The sequence below is a fragment of the Neopelma chrysocephalum genome, unplaced genomic scaffold (assembly GCF_003984885.1).
Source record: "Neopelma chrysocephalum unplaced genomic scaffold, ASM398488v2 Primary Assembly neopelma1_97065, whole genome shotgun sequence".
Classification (NCBI taxonomy): domain Eukaryota; kingdom Metazoa; phylum Chordata; class Aves; order Passeriformes; family Pipridae; genus Neopelma; species Neopelma chrysocephalum.
Genome location: NW_020925707.1, coordinates 1,347,333 through 1,370,182, shown reverse-complemented (window position 1 = coordinate 1,370,182; position 22,850 = coordinate 1,347,333). Strand labels below are relative to the sequence as shown.

At 38.9% G+C, this 22,850-nt stretch overlaps 1 protein-coding gene across 5 annotated transcripts in view; it reads right to left on the bottom strand.

Annotated features, from left to right (window-relative positions):
* The window catches only part of TMEM161B (transmembrane protein 161B), a 33,314-nt gene extending 10,729 nt beyond the window's left edge, over positions 1–22,585 (bottom strand). The window contains exons 1-6 of one of the 5 annotated variants that reach the window (XM_027671264.1): positions 22,537–22,579; positions 21,906–21,911; positions 14,004–14,106; positions 9,471–9,551; positions 5,013–5,110; positions 2,926–3,082 (exon numbers count right to left, since the gene is read on the bottom strand). In XM_027671264.1, coding sequence (XP_027527065.1) covers positions 2,926–3,082; positions 5,013–5,110; positions 9,471–9,551; positions 14,004–14,106; positions 21,906–21,911; positions 22,537–22,552 — 461 coding nt within the window. In that variant the 5' untranslated portion in view covers positions 22,553–22,579. Of the gene's footprint in view, positions 1–2,925; positions 3,083–5,012; positions 5,111–9,470; positions 9,552–14,003; positions 14,108–17,878; positions 20,073–21,905; positions 21,912–22,193; positions 22,491–22,536 lie in introns of those variants that run through there. The other 4 variants (XM_027671266.1, XM_027671268.1, XM_027671263.1 and 1 more) reach the window with 4 other exon arrangements.
* Positions 22,586–22,850: the final 265 nt, after the last annotated feature.

The following is a 22,850-nucleotide window of genomic DNA, read 5'->3' as shown; positions in this document are numbered from 1 at the left end:
AATAATTTGGGAGTATTCAGTGCTAAGTTAATGGATTCCTCATCCCCCACTTTCATTTATTTTGTTTTGGCCACAAGAGGTGATATTCCTGTAGAATTTATGGTACATCCCTTTACAAAAATAATTTTATTTTTTAAACTGCTGTAATTATGTAATTTTTGATTTATACAGTCCACATGGTTGAAGAGAAAAAGATCCATCTTCTGTTCCTACTAAAACACATGAAATCTGTCAATTCACAGAATCACACAATATTCTGAGTTGGCTGAGACCCACAAGGATCATTTAAAGTCCAACTCCTGGCCCTGCACAGGACACCCCAAGAATCACACCATGTGCCTGAGAGCCTTGTCCAAACACTTCTTGAACTCAGACAGACACACTTCCCTGGGAAGCCTGTTCCAGTGCCCAATCACCCCCTGGGTAAGAAACCGTTTCCTGATATCTAACCTAAACCTCCCCTGACTCAGCTTCATGCCATTTCCTTGGGTCCTGTCACTGATCACCAGAGAGAAGAGCACTTGTCAAACTTCATATAGCTCATGACTACCCAATCAACGAATTTGTCAAGGTCTTTCTGAAAGGACTCCCTGCCCTACAGGGAGTCAACAACTCCTAATTTTGTATCATCTGCAAACATACTTTGCATCCCTTCAAGTCCCGTATCCCAGTTGTTTAGGAAGATGTTTAAGAGAACTGGGCGTTAAGACGGAGCCCTGCAAATCCAGCACAGGTTTAGAGTCAGCTGGGAGTTTATCATGCTCACAGCCATGGTCCTTCAGCCCGGGCACTAGGACACACTTAGTCACTCATCGGTGTTGATGACAGAGGCAAAGAACGCATTAAACACCTCTGCCTGGTCTCTGTCCCTGTTTTTGAGGTGACTATATCATCTGGTAAGCATTTTGTTATTTTACAAATCCAGTCCTTCGCTAGTAATTTGGCTGCAACTGCTACACTGAAAATTGTGATCAATAACTCAGTTTGAATATTTGTTCTGACAGCACTCAGCTTTTCAAATTTCAAAATAAGAGAAATCAATCTGTGAAGAGTTACTATCTGCAATGAACTGTAACTAAAGAATAATTAAAAAATATTGTAATTGAAGCATTATGGTCTACACCAAAATGAGTTCTCAGTAACACTGCAAAAGTAATTTTTAAGGCAAAATTCGCAATCAGAAGGTCATGACAATAACCTGTCTTAAAAACCCCCTTAACATCTTTGTTTTGCTAGTTCTTCTGTTAGTCCATTTCAGGCACTGGAAACTGAGTGTGTGATGAAACAGCGAGTGATGAAAACAAACCCTGATGGTCCAACACAATATACCGCAGCCTTTCAAAAATATTAAACACTGAGCAGCTGGTATAGCAGGTCTTCTAAATGGTGTCCCCAAGAAACACCTTTTAGTCTTCCTGAAACTATCTAGCCATTTTTAAGATTTATTCCACGACAAGTAAGAGAGACCCCTATCCTGGAACTATTTATCCACATTACCAGGAACACAAGTACTACTGTTTTTAGACTAAATTTCTGCTAATACGTAGATGTGTAGACTAAATTAGCTTCTTGGACTTTTCTGATTATCTACACTATGAACATTAAAAGTTGCTAATAGTGGGTTACTGAATCAAAACATCCATTTCTAGAAGACACAGCTGAAAAATGTCTAATCATCATTTCCAAAATCTCTAAACTTTTTTGGTCATTCAGTCAGCCAAATCCTTATTACAACCTATCACCTCTTACCATACACACACAAAACAGAAGAAATACTTGTCAACAAAACACAAAACTGTTTTATATTTAATTTTTGACATATCACATTGACTGATGTCAATCGAAAATATGGAGGTAACCAAATTTCTCTAGCATGTCAATTATCATAGAATCATTCTAGTCTTGACATACTAAATTAGTAATTAGTTGAGTAAGTTTTAAATATTCTCAGCATCCCAGAGGCCTGATGTCACAACACGTGAATTAACCACTTTTCTTCTGAAATCTCATCTGACTAGGTTCCAATGACCACAGGGATTGTTACCAATGCCTCTGTATATCACTCTTTGCATCACTCTCCTTCACTCTGAAAGCTGTAATGCCTGGAATAAGTTATGTTGACACATTTATGGAGATGTTAATGCTAATATAAAATTTAGACTATGCTTCCTGGTACTGCAGCCTTCTGCGTTGCCACACTGCACAGGATCACACTACTTCATCCCATCAGCCCAGAAACCATACAGACTCTAAAAGCCACTTGCCCATTCACCCTACTGAGACAGAAAACTTGCACTGACAGGCAGCTTAAATCTTTTTTAAGGTTTTGCCCTGAACTGATGAACAAGTAAAAGCAGTGACAGGACTGTATTCAAAACCACGGTAAGAAAGGGCTATGGCAGTGGATTTTGCTACAATATATAATTTACAACTCTGTTTCACCTAGAATTGCAATTAATTGTAGTGTTATTTAAATTGGCTATTCCCGAGATTTGAAAAATGAAGCAAGTAGGGCTTTTTTGTTCTAGAAGTATTAAACATACTGAAAACAAAAAGTGTGGAATAAATTTCCGAACCTCTCCAAAAGCTGTACTTTCTGTACAGAATTCTATTTGTGATTGCCAAACTGAGCAAAACCAAATTAGTTTAGAACCACTGGATACTACAGACGAGCACTAGTATTTGCACACATATATTTTTCCCGTAAGTGATTTGGTATTAATGTTAACAAGCTATTGATACCAGCATTTACAAAGAGCATGTGCAGCATACACATTATCAAACAATGGTACTAGCTTACATGATTCCCAAATGCTAAATATTTGTGTATCCTGCCCATTAGCAACACAGAGATTTATATGAATTACACAATTATGTAAACTATTTGGAACACGTAGAGCAATTCAAGAAAACAGCAAAGGATACACTGCAAAAGCCAAGACAAGCAGACACCACACTACGCTGATATTCATTTCCTGTGAGGGCTTCACAATGCTGTAATAGGCTTCTGTCACCACATACACAACTGTAGCTGCAACAGTGAAATCCACCAACCACTGATACTCCGGAAAATAATGCAGAGCTGAAAAATAAAAATTTGTGAATGCTAAAGGTATTCTTTAACATATATACAATGGAGTAGCAACTAAAAAAGGTTTTCAATTAAGTGAAGTCTAGGTAGACCCAGATCAAGCAAGTGAAGTGCAACAACAGTGAAAAAGCCACATATTCTCATTCAGCAATGTAAACTTCACTCTTCACTTCTGTCATTCAGTACTTGATTACTACTCACATTTATAAGGCTACAAGATTTTACTATTTTATCACCTCAGTTTTATACATTAACATTTTAAATTGAAAAGGCATACGTAATGTAGATTTCGCACTACAGAAAGAAAACAGTTCTTCAGCTGAGTCTAGCTGCAATTCCAGTTCAGAGTTTTTTCTGGCTTTCTGTTAAAACTCATTGGCAATCATTTCATATACTCTATATGATCACTTCTTTTTATTTAAAAAAATCCCAACATCTAAGATACTGATGGTTTATTCTTCCAGATTTTGTTAATACATCCTGTACAGCAATAGTCATTGGGTAAATTTCACTGTAAAAATTGTGGGGATCGTACTGTGTTACATATAGGCTGGATGATATGAATAGAGAGCTCCCAGAGGTGCTAGAAACCGCAAAGAACAATTTTTGACAACAAACTGTGGTCTGTCCCACACAAACCCTTTCCCTACACCTTCACAATTTGAAAGCCAGAAAACATTACTGAATGTTTGACTTGACTACAAGCTAATTGTTGGTAAGCACATGAAACCGGTCAAACTTGGGTATTTCCAAGCCCTGTACTTATTTTGAAATAACAATCTGGTTAGATTCACCAAAAAACCCTGTATATACAACTTTTCAAAGACAGTCAAACCCTATCTTGTATCACTCAGGTAGACAATTAAATGCTACAATTTCAAGCAAATAGCACTGATTGAAACTTGGGGTTGCTTTGTTTATTTACATAGTAGCTTCAAAAAACTCTGCAGTGTTAAAGAAACACTGTCTCCTATAATTTAAGTTGAGAAGTCTCCTGCAGAGGACTATGCTTCCATTCTTTCTATATTTATCCAGAGAACACACTCGTAAAAATGTAGATAGGAAGAAAATATGTATCACGCTTACATACATATCCATACATGAATTTCCTGTAACAGAATGACTGATTATGATTAAGGAATCGAAAATCACCATTTAAAAAACAGCAACTTCCAAAACACTTAATGCTGCATATTTCTGTACTTGTGTCACTTTGCATTTTTAAGCATTGTACCTTAATGTTTCCAGTGTATGGTTGAAAGGTCTGGGTTTCAATGCTACAGCACATTTCTTATTTTAGATAAGCAGAAACTATATGTTTTGACATCTGCCAATTGTTATTTTCTTGTACAAAGCTACAAACTCTATTTTGAATAGACTATGAAGTGATTCTTTTGGTGTTGTCTCACATTGCTATGGAAGTCTGATACAACACTTGGGCTTTATTACAGAATCACAGAATCAACCAGGTTGGAAAAGACCTCCAAGATCCTGAAGTCCAACCCTTGGTCCACTACCACCGTGGTTACTAGACCATGGCACTAAGTGCCACATCCAGTCTCACCTTAAAAACCTCCAGAGACGGTGAATCCGCCACCTTCCTGGGCAGCCCATTCCAATGTCTGATTACTCTCTCTGTAAAAAATTTCTTCCTAATATCCAATCTAAACATCCCCTAGCAGAGCTTAAGACCGTTATGTTCATCCTTTTCCACAACACTGCTATTAAAATGCAGTGGAACATGCATGGAACATGAAAGGAGACTTAGTCTGAATATTTGCTTTCCCATTTATGATCAGTTTTACTCCTATTCATTAATTGTCTATAAAAGAGATATTCCGCCATTCATTGCAAATAAACATTTCATAGAAACAATAAGTATATATCTAAAATATTACTGTTTGAATACAGTTATTCTTACCAATAGTGTCCCTTTCTGTCACCGATTTTGTTTCCAGATGAAGATCAATATCTTTTGGAATGGTTAAGGGCTTGTTTTCAATATGACCATTATATTTTCTGTTAAAATAAAGAAATAAGTAGATAATACAAACACGAGTATGACAAAATAAACTTTTTCAATATATAATGACATTTCAAATTTAAGAAAAATGCAGACAACTATTTTTTGTCCCCAAATGCAAATATTTTATGTATCTGGCTTAAAGTAATATTTCAAGTCGAAATCTTGAGAAGCAACCAGGTATGCCGATAGTTCCTAGCTTTATCTTGACAGATTTCAACATACTGCTGTGGTGTGGGTTTAAATGGCTCTATATGCTGCATCCTGAGCAAGTATTGGGTCAAGATCCAATGGCTAGTGTTTACTTCAGCCCATTGATTTTCTCTGTTCAGAGAGCTACGGGGTGTTCCCACAGTCAAAAAAACCCCCCAAAAAAATTCACAGAAAAGAATTAGTTCCTCTTGTCACAACAGGGTGCTCAGCAAGTACATCGCACGATCTGGATTAACCTAGGTCCTTGAAAGACCCATCCTACCAGCCATCAGGCAAAGACAACTTCAAGACAGCTTTCTAATCTAAAAAGATGTGTATTTAAAACACAGGGTGCTTCTCAACTGGAGCTCTGAAACTCTGCCAACATCACGATCTTCACTTCTCTGAAAATAAGTCACACTAGTAGATTTCAAATTGAAAAAAAACAGTATTCTTAAAAGAAAATTAACAAAGTTAGATGAAATTGGTCTGACAGATTACTATTACTAAGGTAAAATTTATCTCAATACTATTAAAAAAAATCATTTAAGCAGATCAGAAAATCTTTTCTTAGATTAAAAAATCAAACCCCAACTTCAAACCTCTAAATGGCTAGAAGGAAACAGTAAACTCTGCCACATTTTAGAATACCACCTCTGATATTAGAAAAGGAGAGTTAGATTTTCCATAGAAAGATATAGAAAGTTATTGGGTTATATATAAGCATTAAAAAGAAATTCAATCAATCTCAGCTCATATGTGAAATGAGAATACATGCTGAAAGCATTAATAGAATTTTTTCAAGTTATATTAATTCTTAGTATCATCCAAAGAATTTTAACGGACAAACTGTGGATAGGAATCTAAGGCATTACTCAAAAAATTCAGTTCCCTGCCCACATGTGTACTCCTGATTATTTTCCTATTCCATGCACCCAGGAGTACCATCATCTTGAGTGAGATCAGCATTTTGATGACTGAAGCTATTTCAGTTCAACAAAATTTGGTGTTCCTATGCCCAAATTATCCCAGGGTACCCACAATCCAAGAGACACAGACAGAACATACCTGGGATCACTGGAAGATTTAATTCAAAGTAACTGACAGCAGCTATGGACCTTTTCATTAGCCTAGCAATTTAATATAAACACAAATTATTCTGAAGTAGAAAATTTGCCTAATATTCAGGTGCTATTATAACCAACAGCAGAATATTATACTGAAGTATAATATGCACTGAATAAAATGGACTAGAAGTTCACACTACAGCTGTTTCTAAGGCTAATTTTCAAGCAAGTTCCTTGTATCTCCTTTCATCATTTCTCTTTGAATTAGTTCAGATGGGCAAAGTATTTAAGTAAGGAGCACATATTATATTTTTCAAGACTATGGGTTGGACAAAGCAGACTCTCTCTTGAAAAGACATTGCGAGTATCAAATAGATGCATCCTTATTTCTCCTACACCATCTGTTTCACATCTCCTTGTTGAGACGATTCACAAGGAGATGTGCATTCCATTCTGTGCAATCTAAATCAGTACATCCAAACTGATCAACAGGAACAATTCCTACTTAACTATGGTTCTCCCCCAAGAACAGTCACTTCTTTAAAGGACACAGAAGTACATTTATTCACTAAAAAATAACCATATTATTCAGCTGTTAAAAAAGCAAAGCAAACATCATTTAAGCCTCCACATTATCGCTTTAGTTTCTTTGACGTTTTATATCCCTGGTGATTAACATTCACCCTGGAACAAGCACCTACTACAACTATGGGAAAAGACTGGTAAGGCTGAGGAAAGGCAATAAGAGCAAAGTACAATTATTACTTCACAGCGTGATTGTGCTTTTCTGTTTAAGGCTCCTATGAGTGAACATAAAGTTATAATTACATAACAAAGTTATTTTACACATAAATAAATATCACTGGTTAAATGGATTGCTATAAATTGTAATGCTATTCACAATTATTTTGCCTTAATTTATCACAGAAAACTGTTAGATAAAATGAGTTTCTGAATTTTAAAGAATATTGCAAAAAAATTACTATTATATAGCTTTAATTTTACAAGGAACAACTTAACCCAGAGAGTGGTGGTGAATCGTGCTGCATTCAGTTGGTGATTCAGTTGGTGACTAGTGGTGTCCCCCAGGGATCAGTGTTGGGGCCAGTCCTGTTCAATATCCTTATCAATGATCTGGACGAAGGGATCGGGTACCCCCTCAGTCAGTTTGAAGATGACACCAAGTTGGGTGGAAGTGTTCATTAACTGTAGGGTAGGAAGGTTATGCAGAGGGATCTGGACAGGCTGGATCAATGAGTTGGGGCCAAAGGCATGAGGTTCAACAAGGCCAGGTGCTGAGTCCTGCACTTGGGTCACAACCCCCAAAGCTAGGGAGGGGGGAAGAGTGGCTGGAAAGTGGCCCATTGGAAAAAGATCTGGAAGTGCTGGTTGACAGAAGAGATGAACACGAGCCAATGTGTGCCCAGGTTGACTAAGGTCAAGGGCATCCTGTCCTGAATCAGCAATAGTGTGGCCAGCAGGACTAGGGCAGTGATTGTCTCGCTGTATTCAGCACCAGTGAGGCCACACCTTGAGTACTCTGTCCAGTTCTGGGTCCTTCGATTCAGGAAAGACATTGAGATGTAGAATGAATCCAAAGACAGGCAACAGAGCTGGGGAAGGATGTGGGGGTTATGTCTGATGAGGAGAGGCTGAAGGAACTGAGATTGTTTACCCTGGAGAAAAGCAGGTTCAGGGGTGACCTTACTGCTCTCTTCAACTACCTGAAAGCAGGTTGTAGCCAGTGGGGGTTGGTCTCTTCTCCCACGTAACCAGTGACTGGACAAGAGGATATACTCTCAAGCTGAGCCAGGGGAGGTTCAGGATGAACATCAGGAGGAATTTCTTCACGGAACTGGAATGGAATGCCCAGGGAGGTAGTGGACTAACCATCCCTGAAGGTGTTCAAGAAATGACTGGATGTGACACTTGGTACCACGGTCTAGTTTACAAGATGGTGATCAGTCAAAGGCTGGACTAGGTGAGTTCAGAGGTCTTTTCCAACCTAAATGATTCTGTGATTCTGTGAATCACAGAAGCAAATAATGTTCCCAACCATGTATCTTAAGAGCTAGGAAACAGGGAAAAAAAATCACATTACAATTAACAGATTATATGAGAAATGTGTAAATTAACTCAAGTCTTAAGATTTATTAATAAGAGAGTTCATACTGGGATAGAAGAAACAGGGCTAAAGGAAACTTCCTGTGTTGCCAAAAGAAAGCCAGAGGGCGCTGGTCATTTTAAACATAGCCAATTCAGAAATATCATATCAACAAGGCGAGCTCCACCACCTCGAGATGTCTCGGTTCTTGACGCAGCTGTATTTTTTTTAGAAGTACACGTTCTTCTGTTCAGAACTTCATGTCTGAACACCAGAAATCTGTTTCCAGCGTAAGCTGACAGACAGCTATCCCACCTCCTCAGTTGCCTTTTTGATAGGTTGAACTAGCCCAGCTCTTTTAGGCCCCTCTTGTAAGACACTTTCTGTTTCCTGGATGATCCTAGCAGCTCTGTTCACCTGTTCACACACAAAATTAATTTTTCTTGAACATGAGTGATCAGAACTGTACACAGTAATGCAGATAGAGTTCTACACTGGTGTCTCATCCAAGAGGATTAATATTTCCCTCTCTCTTTACTAGAAACACCTCATGTAATACATCAGGAGCACATTTACCTTTTTCACAGCTGTGCAAGAGTGGCAGATCTTAATAATCCTACGTTGAACTAATATACTCAAATCTTTCTTCTCTTCATTCAACAGAAGAGGTTTGATTCTAAGATTGAATTTTTATCTAAATAAATACATCCACTGAAAAAAAAAAGCCTTGCCACCAAATTAGCAGCTTCACAGACCATTTTGTGAACTGGAAATTAACCAGTTCTGCACAATTTGGCAATGTTCAACCATTTGTTAAACTGAAAGAACACATTTTAGTAAAGAACTGGGACAATTAATGCAAGTGGGGTAGTCATATGCAACTAGCAGTTTTTAACTCACACAAAGACAAAAGTTGGCTGGCAAAGTTATTACATGAACATGCTTAAAAAAAACCTGAAGAGAGGGGAAGAAAAGCTTGAAACAAGTATTTACCTGTCTTTTTTGCTCTTCCCTCTTTGCTTCCCTGCAAGAATCCGTAGTTCTTCTTCAGTGGGATGTTGATACCACCGTAAACTGAAGAAAAAGAAAATTTTAAGTATAATAATACCCATATTTGCAATTTAGAGTGGGGCTTTTAAAAACTGTATGTCAATGCAGATCTATATGCATATCAAGATATCAGTCATTTGCCACTCCTAAGCAGGACACCCTTGTGTGCCAGTACCAATCTTGCCTGAACTGAACCACAGCTAAACTTCAGTTCTATTGAGCATGACACGTTTATTTATGATTAGAAAGCTCTGACACTTTGTCATTCATATGAAAGCCCTTCAGTTCTCAAAACACCAAATTTTAAAGATATCACCAAATACAGGGCTTGTACAAGCAGAAAAGGTTCACTAGAATAACTATACCATTAAAATTACCCATCAGAACCATATTCTAAACAATTCTATAAAACCTAATTATACCCTCAAAAACCCAGTAATTTTTCAGAATCTGAAATAGCTATTATCTAATAATCATTACCAGTCTTTTTCTTAAGCAGAGTAGATCATAACATCAACACTCCTTTCCTAAAAGCCTCCTCACTGCTAGCTTCAAATCCTACTAGAAAAAGTGATATTAAAAATATCGCTAATTTACATGCAGTTGACCTACAAGTTTTTCCACTTTCACAAATCAATGCATCATCCATTGCTGATTCATTTAAAAGGCAAGAAGTGGCAAGGAAATTATGAAGAAGAAAAATGGAGATGGTTAAGTGCTAAGATGGTATATTTTACTTAAATCTCTAAGTACATCAAAAACCTTAGCTGAAACAAGGCCTTTTCCACATTCAACAAGGGAAGGTTATCGTCCACATGCAGGAAGGATGTCACTGTGGTCTCCACTCTCAAATGCTGAGATAAAGGAGACCAGGCATTAACCGAAACAGACCTGGGAAATGTATGTGGAAGTAGGAGGACACTAATTGTCACCCATAGGACATGGGTTAACACTGGTAATAGTTAGAGGTGATAATGGAATCCACAACCATCTGCTCATATTAAGTAAACTGCACCAAGTAGGACCATTCAAATCTATGTTGGTGAATTAGAGATGATGTCACATCCAAGTTCAATGAGACAGTAGGGCAAATTTGGAAAGTAAGCATCAAAACCCAAACAACCTCAAACCACTTGATAACACTTGACTCCCAGCTCTGTTTTGGAAAGGCTTCCTTCAGCTTGGGATCTTTTTGAGAGAAAAGAACTCCAATACCAGTTAATAAAACATCAAACACTGCAAATTTCCCTTGAAGGAATTCACTGCGAGTTCCAAAACTGAAAATGGCAAATATTACAGACTTTGCACAAACACAGAGTTTTGGGGGGAGAAAAGAGAAGCTGAATTTTGTTCAGGGTTTTTTTTCAGTGTAACTAAGAGTGAAAGTTGTTTCATTAATTTATTTTCATCATCTGTGGTCCCAGCTGAAAAATCTGTGGTTTGTAAACTTTGCTGCAAAAGAGACTCTGTTAAGACTGAGACACACAGAAACTAGAGAAACCACCTTTTCATCCAAGAAGACAAACTACATTGGAGATGCTGACTTCTTCCTATCTTTCACATGACCCAAAGAAAGTGTGAGAAAGCAGAGAAATATTCTTCTGCTTTGTCTTTCACAATCTCCTGGATCTGAATTTGGCATGCAGAGATTACCATAAGTAGTTCTGTAATGATGAAAGTCACCTATGCTGTGAAGAATTTTTTCAAAATCTTTCCTGCACAGAGAAATAGTACCTAATGCAGCAGAACAGACAAAATTCTTGTTCTGTGTAGTATGCTAACCCAAATCAAACACTTCAGTTACAATTTGCTCCTAATACAGAATATTATGTTGCAAGTGATACTTAATTACAGTAGGATACAAGAGTTTGGGGATTTTTCAGTTCATAAACCCTATACACTTTGCCTTTAAAATCTTAAAACCAAGAGATCTGAACCAACGTTTTCCTAAAGACTGAGATAATAAAAAAGTAATTTGTATCTGTTTTAGCTTACTATATGCTTAAATCTGAAATCCCACAACTGTGGCTTTGACATATCCAAGTTAGTTTGAATAGCAACAGCCACACAGATATGCCCCAGTTAATCTGAATGAAGATCATTAATGAATGCACAACAAAACATCCATTTTCTCCTGTCTTCCTGAAGTGGTCTGAAAATAGAACAACTAAAACAGCTGAGCAACTTAAAAGCAACAAGTTTTATTAGTTAAAAATGCAAAGGCATATGCAGATACTTCGGCTGCCAATTCTTTCAATAAATATGATATTTAAATTCCATTCAAGCTCTGAAAATAGCATTGATTGAAAAAGTTTGTATTTCTTTACAAATTTAAGTAAATAGTTTTTTGACAGTCAATGATGTAAGTATCTTATGTCTGTCTATTCTAACAATTCTTTTAAATTTTGAAATGTCTGTGCTTCCTTTTAATGGACTTTGCTTGTACATATACAGGCATCTTGAAATCAACTGGTCACTTAAATGTGTTTCCATCTTGTTTGGTAACATGCTTATCCTCCCTCCCATTTGGCAAGGACTATCTATAGACATTTCAGTCTATCTTACTTAGGAAAGCCTGCCAACCCTTTGAAAGTAAGACATTTAGTTCAAATCACTTAAAAACCACTGTTGGGAACCAAAGATGAGTTGGAGTCTATTGACAAAGGAAAGGAGGAGCAGGTGGTAACTTTTCCTAGGACAGCTGGACTGCTTAGGAGTGTGCCTATTTGTACCTGTACATTTTTGTGTATAAAACGCCCTACCACCCCACCTGCACAGGTCTGCCAAATCAAATACCACTGGCAAAAAGACAAAACTAAAGAAAAATAGGTTAAAGATAATAGATAGTTTCTCAGCTAAACTATGAAAATAACTGGTTTTCTTTCTGCCATTACGACTCAGGTTCTTGTTGTCGCGAAGCTTCTAACTTGTTTTCATTTCTGGAACACAGAATTATTTCTGACTCTTCATACAATTCCTGTATTCAGGGGATTATTCATAGTGCCCGGAATTAGAATGCACTAAAATAAGTTACCAGATAAATAAAAGAACACTGAAAAGCAACCATGAGATTTCCAGGCTACTAACATAGTAAAGGCAATAACAGGACTCCCAATGACTTCAGTAGGAGCAGAATTACCTAAGCACAAGTGCTGAAATCTTGCTTCATGTATTTATCAATCTGCAAGTGTGTAAAGACAAATGGAGAAAAGGATTAGGAGAAAATATTTGAACAGCAAACCTCTCCCTATCATTGGCATATGCCTAAGAACAAGGATACAGAGAGTGAAAACTTCAAAAGTATGAAGAACATAGGCATAATATTGAGCAATTCTTTTAAAAGAGCAATTAGATATTTAAATTTTGAAATAAAAGTCTAAATAGGACATAAAAAGTATAATATGCCCTTTGGTGATAAAAACCACTCTAGTGGTAATACACTTTAAAAGCAAATGGTAGGTAGTTTCATATTCATTAATGTAATACTCTTTTTAGGGCATAAAAAAGGTGATCAACACCCTGCAGATGTGGTCAACGATGAAACTTCATTAAGAGTATGATTCCTGTTTGTGTTATTCACCTGAAAACTACTGTTTTCTGTTATACATAACACACCTCTAAACAACATTTACAGTCAATCCTCATTAGCAACTTGCTGGGTGATGAAAAGTGGAAAATTAAAAAGAAACAAGTTGGTAATTATGAGATGCAGAAGCAAAAAAGGCAATGGAAAATTATACAAGACTCATTAATACTGTTATGGAGTATTTTATTATTCAAGGGATACTCCTTGAATACTACTGGTATTCTCAAAATTTTAACAATTACAAAAGACAGCACTCTACCTTCTAATCAAACAAAGTATTTTTCTTACCAAATGAAAAAAACAGTGTCTATGATTCCTTTTAATATTTAGCATACTGATTTATATTCAAAACAGCTGTTGTTTTTCATTGTTATTATGGATACAGACACACAGGCAATGCTCCCCCTGCAACTCACTATGCCTGTTTGATCTATTGTTACAAGGAAGTAGTATATTGAATTTATGCTAATCTTGTCCTATGAAGTATTAAAAAACCAGAATTTTTAATAACTACCTAAGCACTGTTTATATGAAAAGCTAATCAGGAGGTGGATTAACAACACCACAGAGGCAGTGCAGAGGAAAAAAAATCCTTCCATTCTTCAGTGTCTTGTATTCAGTTTAGCTTCTTCATAATTAAAGGATGTACCTTGTACCTTTAATATAAGAGCTGAAGAACAATTAACTTAGTGACTGATACCATTAGTAGCAACAAACAATTCTGTTCTTTTACAGCAACACTGTCTTTTTACCTTGAGCCTGCAAATCAGGTGGCACAATGCTACAGTATTAAGAACAGCAGTCAATTATTTTTCAAGAATTACTGTTACTACTCTAATGCATAACTGCATTGTCATAGTCACACACTGTATAGCAACTGTTTATCTTACCTGCCACTACAGAGAAGCCAACGAGCAAGAGAATAGTGAGGTATGATCTTCTGTATGACACTAGCCATTACCATGGTAACCACCAGCTGTACACCTATCACACCCTGTAGAGAAATAAGTTAATAATAAGTCAGTATGTGTTTTAGAAAAGTCATAAAGTATCTTAAAAAAAAAATAAAAACACTCTGTATGATAGGTTAATTTTTTGGTTAATTTTAAACTGGAAAGGAACAGGGGGCAGGATACGGTAGCAGTTTTCAAAATAAAAAATCTCCTGAAACTTGCTACAATCACTTACATGTTTCATCAGAGGGAAAATGCATTCCTAGGTCACGATGGCAGTAATATATGGCTCCTGCTTCACATACTGAAAGGCCACCCATAGACACGGCATTTCACAAGACATTATGCCTTAAACCTACATCCCTGATTACAAATTTGGGATTTGTGATCTCTTCAGCTCTGACACTATTAAACAACTGACATCACAAACCCCCTGGAATTAACAATAACTTCACAATTAACAACATCCACGTTGTGAAATTTCAGTCTTTGATTAGTGTAGAGCATTTGCCCCACACTGAACTCCAGGCAGAGGTGGGGAAAGAAGGGCACATAGGAATCAGCATAGCTTCAACATCCAACTCTTGAAAAGCATTTGGCACTTCAGTAGTGTCAGCAGCCATTTCATTCCCAGACACTTAGCAAGCTTTAATTCTGACTGTTGGTTGTTGTTTTCACAATTTTTTTTAATGCCATGGCAGACTTCCATGCATCCCTACTGTTCTCTCAGTAGAGAGAAACACTCCTCTGCTTCCCAGCCCATCCCCACTGAAGGGCTTGCATCCATCCATGGTGGCACTGTACTGCCTATCCTATCACATCTTTGTTATCCAAATGAAATCATAGCTCTGCAACTTCATACAGCCCCCTACTTTCCCATTTTTCCCCATGCTGCATGCATTAATGTACTGGCAGGTCAAAGATGCTCATCTCCCTGAAGAGGTCTAAGAGCTTCTCCCTCAAAATGTTGGCCTCATTGTATATACAGATATTTCCTATTTTTATTTACCTACATGTGTGAGTTCCTTTCTCCCCTAATTAGTTGTTTTCAAGGATTCCTCTCAACCTTGCATCCTTTGCTTACCAGCTCAGTCTACCACTTTTTCTTCTTCATTTGTGAGTCATCACCTCCTTCCTCTCTCAGTCCTAGTCTAAAGCTGTCCATACCAGTTCAGCCAGACTGTTGGCAAAGATACTTTAGCCCCACTTGGCCAGGAGGATGCTGTCCCTCCCCAGCAGTCCTTGCACCTCAGAGGGGGTCCCATGGTCATACAAGCCAAGTCCCTGCTATCCACACCTGCTATGCAACAAGCTGTTAACCTACAACTCTTCGCCAACCTTCCCCTTCCCTACCAACAATATCTTCTTTGGTCTTAAATATTGCACTAAGGAAAGTTCTTACCTTCCTTCAATGCTGTTTCTTTTTTTCCCCCTTAAATAAATCAGAAATTGTGTCAATACTGCGTAGATGAAATGTTTTTGCATGATGTACAGTATCATCCTTAAGTTAACATGATTGAGGGAGATTAAGATAGCCTAAATTATCTTGCAGTATTTGTAAACACTTTCAATATATTATCACACATCTCATAACAAAGTGCCAAACATCAGTTAGAAGTACTTGTTACTTTTTTATACTTTGAAATAACACCTTTGGAGAGGTTCAAATACCATTAAGTTTCTTTAGTGCTCAAGTCTCTCTTTGCCTCCTCCCTCCTTGGAATTTCTACTGCTCCTACACATTGGTGCTATCAATTCCCTGAGGTATGTCAAAAATTAGGAAGTCGCTTTTGTTTATGCTCTATGTCACCAAGATCAGGGATCAAGATCATGACTGAGAGCTGCATGTAATAATAATGGCCAGTCTTCGCGAACGAAGATTTTGGGAAAGGTCTTTTACCTTTCCAGCCTGCGCAATGGATTTTTTCAGGTGAGACACAGCATGCGCTGAACTGAGCCCACCCTTTAATCCTAAGGTTCATCTGCCGGGGCCAAGCAAGCTTGGACAATGGCAGTGAGGTCCTCAGGATGTAGGTTTGTTTACAGTGACCTTCTCATAGATGGATGGCCTCACAGGGCTAACAAGCTCCATCTGCCCGGGGGACCAGGATTCGAACCTGGGTTGCAGCAGTGAGAGTGCCGCATGCTAACCACTAGGCCACCAGGGGTCCCCTGAGAGCTGCATGTATTACTTTGAACACTCTACCTTTATTAAGGATTATGCATAGTTCCATGCACAGATTACTCAAACCAATTCCCTGGCTAAGGGAAGTGTACTTCCACTGAAAGGAAGTGTTGCTAAAACAAGCTGCCTGCATAATATATTTGATTTTTAAATTACTAACTTGCTAAGGAAGTATATACTCTCTAATTCATGTACAAAACAAACCACGCATTTTAAAAATCAAGCATTTATTCTGATCACCTCACGCTAAGCCTGACCGCTGCCATCCAATGTAAGAGATAAACCACTGTCCCTTTATGTCACCTGCCCACTAAGCCATGATCCTCAGAATTCACTCTCTCAGGATGTGTCTCTTCAATTACTCCTAGAGGTTCCTATCAGTAAGGGAAAGAAAATGCCTTTTCAACTCAAGACAACAGGAGGGAAAATGATACAAATCAAGGCAGTTATTTTTATACAGGGCAGCAGGACCACTAGCTGAGCTAAAATACTTACAAATCAACAGACTACTTAAAAGTTCACCAACAGAAACTCATTTCCTTACTCAAGTGAAGGCTGCAAGTTGTTAACAGAACCCATTAGGAACAATTTGTCTTAAGCCACTGAATGTCTCTCTGTATCCTCTCTATCCCCTTCCAGCAGAAATTCACAGTGCTAATTCCCATAGAGGTTTTTGCTGCATTTGTTAAAAACAGAAATACCTACAAAGATTTCAGCATACAAATGAAAACAACCCAGAAAGTTTTAAGCCACAGGAAAAAAAAATAACCAAACCCCAATGACATCACTAATCTTAACTTTAAATCTGACTTTGTGGTGGAAATATCTTTCTCGTATTTTCCTACACTTACTTTCCTACAATTAAAAAATGGATATATGAGGTTACTTGATATAGGCATTTTCTCTTGATTCCTGAAGGTTAGTAAACAACCACAAGTAATACGTTAATAGCATAAAGCTGTGACAAGAAATTAAAAAAATCCACTGCATTAATTTTCCTGCAATCTGCCAAGAACACATGGCACAGGAATACAGTACGTGATGTAGTCACTCAACATGCTATGTGCATGCAGCACAACTTTTTGCCAACTCTACCCTTTTGCCTGGATGTGGTTACACTCTGCCTGTGTGTTTTATTAACACATACCAGAAATACGTACAACATCCCAAAGATGACACTATTATGACACTAGAACACATCTTCCCCCCCCCCCCCAAATACAGGGTTCAGTTCAGGCTGTCTACATCCTGCCTCCCACATACTTCTAAGTCTTCACTTTACCACTAATACCAGTTTAAATTTAAAACCACTCATTTTAGGAACATGAATGAAAATTGGGTGTTGGTTCCCATCAATATCTTACAACCTCTACTTGCACACTCTAAATTAGAGGACACAGAGTTTAGATTTTAGTCATAAATCCACAACTTTAAAAATCAAGAGTATAAAAAATAAAGTATGACGTATTTGAGAGAGATGATGCACAAGGACAAAGCCCACATCATAAGGGGGTTTTGAGGGCCTCCAGTGAACAAAACCTGGAACCCATCACCTGACCTGTGATAACGTAATTAGGCAAACAATCACTGACCACGCTGACCCAAAACTCATAGAAGCACTACTCACCTATTAAGAGATGAGGAACTGCTGCACAGACTAAATAAAATGGCTGCAGATATAGAACAGTTTGTGAAAAATCATGTTAACTGAACCCATTTCATAAGACCTTCAGCACACTGATTCCACACACATCCGTGTCCCTATCATGCTTCAGCTTTGCAGCATGGAATTTGAAATCCAAGTTCAAGCCACTAGAGAGAGAGGTCAGTATTCTATTGGTCAGAGACATTGCTGTCAATCTCTAATGCCAGGAAGCACTGGGACCAATGAAAGAGGACTATGTAACATGGTAAGTCAGTTTCTCTGCAAAACAGAAGCTGGTAAGAAATCTCCTGGCCAAAAACGAGACTGAAATAGTACAGCCACGCAGCAACAACACTGTCAAATAAACTGCAGCCTAGCTGTGTTTCTGTCATAGAAGGCCTTTGGTTAGAGGTGTCTCAGAAGTCTGGAGCATTGTGCTCTCTTCCAGATCCTTCAGTAAGTATGGCAGTCTGACCTTTGCTTGCCTAACACAGCACACATCACATGAAAGCTTTAAATCATAACAGAGAACACATAAGTGGTCCACAAGAGTAGTATTAGCAGTTACATTAAAGAAAAGCTGGCCAGATTTCTTAAAATTGGGGAACAAAAAGATGAGAGGTCCAAAAGGCAACAGCACAAGGTTGAATAAAGTACAACCTAAACTTTCACAGTCTTATATTACATACCTGGTAACACAGTTGCTGATAGTGAGAAGAACAAAAACTAAGAATAAGCAATTAAGATAGAGTTACAATACTCCTATCTACAAGTTAAGTGTACTTATAAAACACCAACAGCTATCTCAGAGCAACAAAAAAAAAGAAAAACCAACAAATTCAAAAGTACTTCTGCCTAAAGGACATTTTTCTTTTCATCACTATTTGACTTACAGAATGTGAAGCACAAAGTTAGCCAAGGCTGTTTTATCCAAAGACACCACTCCAGTCTCCTCATTTTGACCTTGCCCAAGGTTATTCTTCCCTACTCGTAGTAACAGGTTTTCCCATCTTTTTTTCCTTACCACATATGTATATATTACAAATAATTCAAACACCTTGCTTTACACAGGACTTTGAAACTACCTGTTCTCTGACAATAACTGCCTCCTCCACTGCAAGAGAATCTTGAGCTGAAGCCAACTACTGTGTGCACCAGGACTGCAGCAGGGATACAACTGCATGCCTGAAAAAACAGCTGGTAGAACCTAGTCTACAATTTCACCTTCAGAAATGTAATGCCAGCTGCTTTCTTTCCGAAGTGGCAAGTCTTGTAAAAACAAGATTTTTACACAACTGCACTGGAGTATTCTACAGATATTAACTCAGGGCATAAATCTCTTTCAATGGCAGCATGCAAACATGCTAACAAGGCTGTGAATTTCCAAGTAAGAAATGGAAAAGGTACTGTATTAGTAGTGACCAGCAAGATCCCTAGGAGAATATAACAAACACTTTTATCTCCTGCAATTCCAAATGTGCAACGGTATTTGTGGAGCCTGAAAGCTAAATTGGTATAAACTTTTCAAAATGCCATTTAATAGCTGACACATTATTGCTTTTGCTATGAAATGACACTTTTCCATAGCTGAATTTTCCCCCACATGCAAATTTTTCTCTGTATGTATATGCCCATGCTCAAGCTGCAGCTTGCAAAAGCATGACAGTGTTCTTCCGAAACATAAATGCAATTCAGAATTGTTTCCTAAACAGTAGAAAATATTATATGGGATGGTCAAAGAAAATTGAGCTTGCTGTGCAGCATCTTAAAATGAGTCCTTCCTGTGGAAAAGACCACTTTCACAAAAGACCTGTAGTCAGAACGATAGTCAGCAATCTGAGGCAGTTCAAATCTTACTATTTGTAAAAATCAGACATTCATAAAGTTAATCTTGGAAAAGATATCTATGCCAAGACTCTTCAAAGTTCAGATTTTTACTTTTTTTTTTCTTTTCTCATGACCAAGTTTTCCCTGAATCAGAATTTTCATGCAGTTACCACTGTTTACAAGACAGCAGAGATGAACAAAAGATGCATGAAGTGGCATGATGAATATACAAGAAGTTCAAGACCCAACCACTCGCCTTCACAGGTCTTTCCCACCCAAGGGTCACTCCTCTCCTGACCAGTGTCTTTCCACAGATTCAAAAGAGAGACAATAAACTTGCATTCTACCCGACGGTCTTTTGTCTTTTTCTACTGAGGCTCTCTAAGCACAAAGATTACGGAACTAGTGATCATTACGCAAATCAAGTTATTGCTATCGAAATTCTGTGGCTGGAACAAGGGCATTTATAAAAACACAGATTTATCTTTATTACTGAAGAGGCCAATATTGAATATTTGTTGTACTGAACACAAATATATGTGCAATGTAATCTGTAATTAGATTACAAATAAAACTAGTTCAGAGAACTGATCTACTACATAGGAAAAAACAAGGTTATGCTCCACTATTACTATTCAAATACTTTTTTACCAAAAAAGTAGTTGGGGAAGTTTACCAATACTTCCCCAACGACCACAAGTAGGAACTATGGAAGCTCCCACTCTCTAGAACACTTGGTTTTTAAAGAGCAGGCTCTGCTATTAAAGGAATAATTCCAAGCATAAAAAGTGAAAACTCTTTGATGCCTCTGCTGAACAGTCTAAATCACTGTGGCCTTGCACAGTATTAAGACACTTGTGCGAGTGTAAAGTCATGGCCTAACTGGCACTGCAACTGCATAGATGAGCCTTGGCAGTTCCAGCTTGGCAGATCTTGATTTTTAAGACTTGATTTAAAAGCCTCCTGGTGCAAAAGAAACTGATGAACATTTTATTCTCCTGTTGCTTCAGAACTAGAGAATGCAGCTTCCAAACACTGTAAAAGTAGACAACCATCTTTTCACTTTGCTGACGTCATGGAACCACACACAAAGATTATTTGTCCACACTGCCAGCACCCAGCAAAGGAAACTGGACCTGATCTTTCAATCTCATCAGGCAGCACAAGCAACCACTCAATTTATTTAATTAAGGACCTACACTGAGAGGAAAAGCTCACAATTTCCCAAAAGTAGCTTCCAATATGGATATTGGCCACAGCACCCATGGAATCCTATAAATGAGTATTTCACAACCTTTCAATTAAATATTCTAACCTCTAGAAAAAGAAAAAAAGGAAGAAAAATACTTCATAAGGAAAAGAAATACAGTTCCTTTCATAAGCTTTTCATAATATACAGTATTAAAAAGAGCTTTAGTAGAATCATGTGACTAAATGTATAAGTATGAGAACAGTTAATAGGCAATTTTATAAAAAATGTAACTGTAAAGTGCAGTTCTTAGCAATCTGTTTCAACAGACACTTCTGCCATATTTAAAATGACATTGAAACTTAGAGTCATATAGTCATATGGATGAAAAATATAATAGCTATAAAATACATAAAATATACTCTATATTATATGTGCAATGGCACATACAAAACGCGGTTTTATACCTGCACCCACATATCCTTGTTCCTTTTATCTATAAGTACATTAAAAGCTCAGCTGATCAACTCCAGTGTTTTCAATGGTAACTAAAACCTAAATACAAAATTCAGCATCTTTATTTATCTGATATTCATTGCTTAGCCTCCTCTATTTAAGTGATGTATATCCAACAAATTTATACCATTAACAATTACACCACTCAAACTTTGTTCTTCCCCTACCGCATTACAAGGTCATTTATTGTGCATTATGTTCAGAATAATAAATTCTGGCTGTGCTGAAACACCTGTTGTGAAAAGCAATTTAAAGCAGGATTCTTTTTTCTTTAGGTCTCTTCCAACTCAAACCACTCTAGGACTGTGTGACACTGCCATGCTGCCACAGCACACACAGTGACACGGCCCAGAGCACTGAAAATGAACTGGCATTAATGAACAACAAAGGTTTCTACATATATCCAAGACCACTTACACACCCTATTTATAGGGTGTTTACAGAAGATGTGAATAAACAGTCAGAATCATGGAACCGTCATGGCTGGAAGAGACCTTTGAAATCATCAAGTCCAACGTCAGCCCAGCGCTGCCAGTGCAACCCCTAAGCCACCGAACCACATCATCCAGCGCCGGATCCAGACACCTCCTAAACACCTCCCGGGATGCTGACTCCACCACCTCCCGGGGCAGCCTATTCGAATATCCGACTACCCTGACAGTGAAAATTTAATATCTAATCTGAGCCTCCCCTGTCTCAGCTGGAGGCCATTCCCTCCGGTCCCCTCACTGCAGGCACGGCAGGAGAAACCGGCCCCTACCTCACCACAGCCTCCGTCCGGGGAGCTGAGGAGGGCGATGAGGGCTCTGGGTATTTATGGTCAGACATCCCAACCCTGTCACAGAGCCCAGAGCGCGGTGCCTCACTCTCCTTCCCCGCGGAAAAGCGGCACAGAGGGACCGAACACCCAGGCAGTGCAAAGGTGCCGGCGTGAGGTCGCGGCGAAGTACAGCCAGCACAGTCATTCCCTTAATGAGAGCTAATGAAGAGACCGACAGTCCCACTCGGCGGCCTCGGCGCTCCCACAGCCGGGGCCGGGCCCTGCGGAAGCGCGGCCCCGCGCCCCGGGCCGCGAGCGGAGCCTCTCCCCGCTGCCCCCTGGCCCCGCTCCCCGTGCTCACCATGGTGCCGGTGCCCGAGCCCGCGCCGGCCCCGCCCGGCCCCGCTCCCGGCACATAAATCCCCCGCCCGCCGCTCCCGCCCGCACCGCGCCGAGGTCACGCCGCGACCCCTCCGCTGCCAGGCCCGCCTGGGTTGCCCGAGGAGCTGCCTGCGCGGGCGGGGCCGCACCGCACTGACGCCACGCCTCGGCGACACCGCCGCCCCCGCCGCTCCGCGCCTGAGGGATGGGGAGAAGCAGGGAGAGCGGAGGCGCCCGCCAGGGAGCACCGTCCGCGGGCCGCTCCGCGCCAGCCCTGTCAG